This window comes from Gossypium raimondii, chromosome 1, assembly GCF_025698545.1.
Source record: "Gossypium raimondii isolate GPD5lz chromosome 1, ASM2569854v1, whole genome shotgun sequence".
NCBI lineage: Eukaryota > Viridiplantae > Streptophyta > Magnoliopsida > Malvales > Malvaceae > Gossypium > Gossypium raimondii.
The window spans coordinates 41,567,470-41,572,525 of NC_068565.1; the positions used below are offsets into that span (position 1 = coordinate 41,567,470).

Sequence of the window (5,056 nt, forward strand, 5' to 3'; positions counted from 1 at the left end):
AAGTGATTGCTTCTAGTGATAGTTCTGTTCATCTTGAAGACATTGATAACTGGATTATTACTGAAGTTTTGGGTCTTGAAAGGTATGGTCGGGTTCGATTTCAAGGATCTTTTGTTAGCCCAACCCAATATTTTGGATCCAGCTCGCACCAATACATGGCTTCGGGGAGTCAGGCTCAAGCTGAAGTTCAGAGGTTAAAAGACCAGATGGCTCAGATGCAAGCGACCACAGTTGAGGTTCAAAGGAAATATGAAGAACTCCGCTACAACTTAAAGAAGGGCGGCAGCGAGGGAAGCAGCGGTTGCAGTGAGGGAAGCGGAGGCTGCAGTGAGAGAAGCAGAGCAGAGCAAAAAGTACGACGAACTCCAGCAGTAGCTTCAGATTATGATGAAGATGTTTCAGTCGCAACTTCCGCCGTCATAGTGTATGGCATAAATATTTTTATCATTTTAACATTTAACATTTTTGCAAAAATAATATGAATTCACTTTTATTTATTGATATTAACATTATTTTATTCGTTTAATTTGAAATATTATATAAATTTATTGCTTTTGGTGGTTTAGATCTGGTTGCTTTTGATTTGTTGCTACTGGAGGGTGAAAAATAAAAATTTAATATAAAAAATCCCCAAAATAGTGGCGTTTTGTAAAAATCTTGCTAAAGAACATGTTCTTTAGCGGTGCTTAGAAAAAACGCCGCTAAAGACCATGTTCTTTAGCGCTTAAGAAAAAAACGCCGCTAAAGACCATGTTCTTTAGTCGCTTAATAAAAAACGCCGCTAAAGACCATGTTCTTTAGCGACGCTTAATAAAAAACGCCGCTAAAGACCATGTTCTTTAGCGGCGCTTAATAAAAAACGCCGCTAAAGACCATGTTCTTTAGCGGCACTTAGAGAAAAACACCGCTAAAGAACATGGTCTTTAGCGGCGTTTTTTACTAAGCGTCGCTAAAGAACATGGTCTTTAGCGGAGTTTTTGTTTGTAAACGCTGCAAACGTTTGCGACGTTTTCGTTAGCGGTCTTTTTTGCGGCGCTTGTGGAAGCGCCGCAAATACATTTAGTGGCATTAAAAAACGCCGCTAAAGGCCTAAAAAAACGTCGCTAAAGACCTGTTTTGGTGTAGTGGTCATCCTCCAAAAGCTCGAAATCTCCTCCCTCATGAAGATCATCCAATGTTGCTGTTTGCCTATTAGCTCGAAGACTAGTTCCCACCAATCGATCCCTCCAAGAAAGAGGCTTTTTTGTAGTCAGTGTCGATTCCATAACAACATTCGACTCTTCCTCTGTCTCCCTTAAGTGTACTTTTTTTGTGAATCGATTTGCAACTTCTCCATCATCACTACATTCATGCTCCGTGGTATCCATCCACCGTTCGAAGTTCTCCAAATGTTTTCAATCTATTGTCGATAGAGAATTTCCTCCACTTTAAGATTTTAATGATGTGTATGATTGTTTTAATTCTATTGGTACTTTTTAGAAATGTATAAAATATAATCTTTTTATAAGATAAATAACTATAAATAATTTTAAATTTATTAATCATATGTGTAAAGTTTTTTAAATGTATGAATAAATCCAATTATTTAAACATTTAAGGCTAGAAAATAATTGATACACTTTTGAGGCTACACATGTAATAAAATAACTGGTACACTTTTTAATTGGATAAATTCATACATTAAAAAAAGTTTATACGTACAATTAATAATATTAAAATTATTTATATTTATTTTATAAATATTTTATTTTTATATATCCTAAAAGATAACAATAGAATTAAAACATTGATACACATAAATTTTTAAAGAAAATTAATTTTAATGTTTTCTAAACTTTATATAATTTAGAAAAAATGTCTTGAATGAATTTGAACATATGTTTGTCCTGATTCAAAGTGACTCTAGACAACCATATGTCCAGAATCATTCTAGACTTAACTTTAAATGATTTTATTAATTTTAATTTTGAAATTTATTTAGTATTTTTTATAAATTTAAAAAAATTAAAAAAATATTTTAATTAAAAAACTTAAGCTTTGAAACAAATGAACCTGAACAACCATATGTCCATGTCATTCCAGTAAAAAAATTTAATTTTTTAAAAAAAAAGTTTTGAATATGTTAGCATCGTTAACGGCCACGTCAGTGCTGTAACGGTCAACGTTAGTCACAAGGCCTATTTGGCCAATTTTGTTAGTTCAAGGGTTCAATTGGGTGCAAAAAGGTTGCAATGGCTTAATTGATTTTTCAAAAAGGCTTGAGGGCCTTTTAAACCATTAAGCCTAAAATAAAAATGTATAAATAACATCAAAATAATGATTTGATTGGTAAATATAAATGTTTGATTGGTAAATTTAAGATTTTAATAACTTAGTTGGTATGGGCTCAAATCCCATTTTATGCATAATTTGATTGGATTTTTAAAATAAAAGATTAAAATACTATCAAATAATATAATTCATTTTAATTACGAAAGGATATTTCTATAATTTTTCTAACCGAGTTGGTGCTCGATTGTCTAGTAATACTAACTCAGTTAGGTACTTAAATAATAGTATAGATAAGTATTTTTAATAAATATAATTTTAATATAAATATATATTCTTACTTATAATTTAATAAAATATCAATTTAATTTAAATTTACATATATTTTAATAATTTATTATATAATTTAATTTAATGTCTTTAATAATCACTATCAAATGTTAGGTGCAATGGTAAGACACGTTGTTATATATATAGGGAGACATTGGTCGGGAGAAAAAAAAGAAAAAGAGATTCAAACAATTGAAGTATATATATATCCCTATCAATCAACTTTTCACTTTTCATTATAGAATATGATCCTCTAAAAAGTTTAAAAATACATTTACACCCGAGTTTGGGTAACAAAAGCATAGGATTGTGGTGGTGGTAAATAACAAGTAAGGGTTTGTTTAAGATTGTAACTTTTTCAAACATGCTAATCTTGATAACTTGTGAAGAGATTTATACAAAGTAAATATGTAGCTTACCTTACCTAATCCAACCCATCCATCAATATTGGGCAGCAGGGCTTGGTAGCCGTTTCTTTCTTTCACCAAAGCTCAAGTTCCGCACCAAACTTGGAAGGCAGCACTGCGCAGACTCCGCTGCTTTCACGTCTTTCCTTGGGAGGTGTCCCCTGTACGGTGTCGCTTTACTACTTCCAGCAGCTGAGTTTCCATCATCATCATTATCCAAGCTCTCACGAAATAACTCGATTAGTTGCTTCTTTGTATCAGTTGGAGACTCTCCATGTGCATCCACTGCACCCTCCATCGAATGGTTGCTTTTCTGGTGGTTTGGACTGTTCCCCGAAGAAGAGGCGGAATCTGTATGAAAACAAGCATTACTCCAAACTCAAAACCACTTACAAAAACCCTGCCGCCACTATGTTACTCGGACCGTGAGAGTCCAATGTGAGTGTCTGATACGAGCGTGTGTAGTTTTTTCATATATTTTGAGGATCATACTTCATATCCATATGCAATGTTTGATTCAACTATAGAGGGGAAACATAGTTAGGGGAGACTCTCACCACCATTGGCACTGAAGAAATCTTCAAAGTCAGATTCTAACGAGGGCTGTGAATCAAAAAAGCTCTCCTCTGTTTTACCTGGAGAGAAATTATAGGCACACTTAATTACACATGCTAAACATGACCCAATTTTACATAATGCATTTATGGCGCAAAATATCCACACCATCTTGAATCCTGCAAAGAAATTGCCATTGCATGCATGATTAATCATGCAGCACTGAATTAGTTTTTTGATAATCATGCCATTACACTTTGCTTCATACATCAACATATCTTGTAAAATGAGTAAACCTCAAATAGTTCATTATTCTAGGAAATATGCGCCTGCAGGAGAATATTTGATATTCCAGTGATAACATATACAATAAGAAATAAAAGGGCCATTTGACTGAAAGATCACAGAACATACTATAGTTGCTGACAAAATTAGAGATAATTTACTTAAGATAATCTTGTTTGAGTATTTACTTAAGAGCAAAGGGACAAGTAGGTGAGGACTTGGGATTCTCAACTTCATATCACTCCTCTATTTCTTGGTTAGCAGTTAGGACAGTAACTTTCAACTCTGAAAAAAGACACAAAAATAGGAAGTTACCATGAATAAACACTGTTTCCCTTGTTTGTAATGAGAAAAAAACAGCAAAATATCTAATTTGGCTAATGTGAGTGGTCCAAAGCCAAAGGGTTCTGAGCGAAATAGTAAAGGACTGTCCCGATCAATCAAGCAGATCGCAGTCAGTCCACTGAGCAAAGAACAAATAGAGTTTCCAACTTTTATTTTATATATATCTGATAAATGAGATCAAACATAGGCACTAATTTAAAACCTGAAGTGAGGGCAACCCATGATGATAAAGGAATGAAGAAAGGCAAGTTAGAAACATACCCATCTCTTGTAAATTAGTTTCTTGTTCCATTGATGAAGGCTGAAGCCTGGAATCGTATCCAACAATTGAGGGCTCCCTTCTAACATTGTTCTCCTTAATGGGTGATTGAATTCGGGCACTAAGATCCATGTCTGCAGGATCTTTGTTCTTGTAAACTGTAACACAATTCCCCATGTCTTTTTTTTTTCTCTTCCTCTACTCAACCATGAGACAAGAGAGAGCACTTTAACTAAGCTGTTTCCTTCAATGCAAGGAAACAAGGAAATGGGGTTTTAATATTAAGCTTTAAGCTTGAATTCATTCACTCAACCAAATTGTAAGGAGGGAGGGGGGACTTGGGAGTTGATTGGTCTTGAAAGCAAAGTAATGCACTTGCAGGCATGGGTCCATATTCAATGACCCCTTTATTTACTACTTTGTATACTGTTTATCTTTGTTTGATTGGTATCTTCTCTTTCTTGCTATACTTCTGGAAAAGCATTAAAAGTCTGCTCGGCTCCATTATATTCCTCTTTCCATTTATTAAAATTTTCCTTTTTCCCCATTCAAGATTTTCTCATCGTTCTCTTTTATTATTATTATTATTTTATTATATATACTGTAT

The 5,056-nt window shown here is 33.7% G+C and overlaps 1 protein-coding gene across 2 annotated transcripts; it reads right to left on the reverse strand.

Annotated features, from left to right (window-relative positions):
* Nucleotides 1-2,804: 2,804 nt before the first annotated feature.
* On the reverse strand, nt 2,805-4,785 carry LOC105785862 (hypothetical protein). Of its 2 annotated transcripts, none has more exons than XM_052633921.1 (3): nt 4,452-4,785; nt 3,563-3,739; nt 2,805-3,356 (listed from the first exon to the last, which is right to left on the reverse strand). In XM_052633921.1, the coding sequence occupies exons 1-3, from the start codon at nt 4,624-4,626 to the stop codon at nt 3,040-3,042; spliced, it is 669 nt and encodes a 222-aa protein (XP_052489881.1). In that variant the 5' UTR covers nt 4,627-4,785; the 3' UTR covers nt 2,805-3,039. The 2 variants fall into 2 exon arrangements, with proteins under 2 accessions (XP_052489881.1, XP_012467508.1); XM_012612054.2 differs by having other exon boundaries at nt 3,563-3,640; nt 4,452-4,781.
* Between the last annotated feature and the right edge of the window lie 271 nt (nt 4,786-5,056).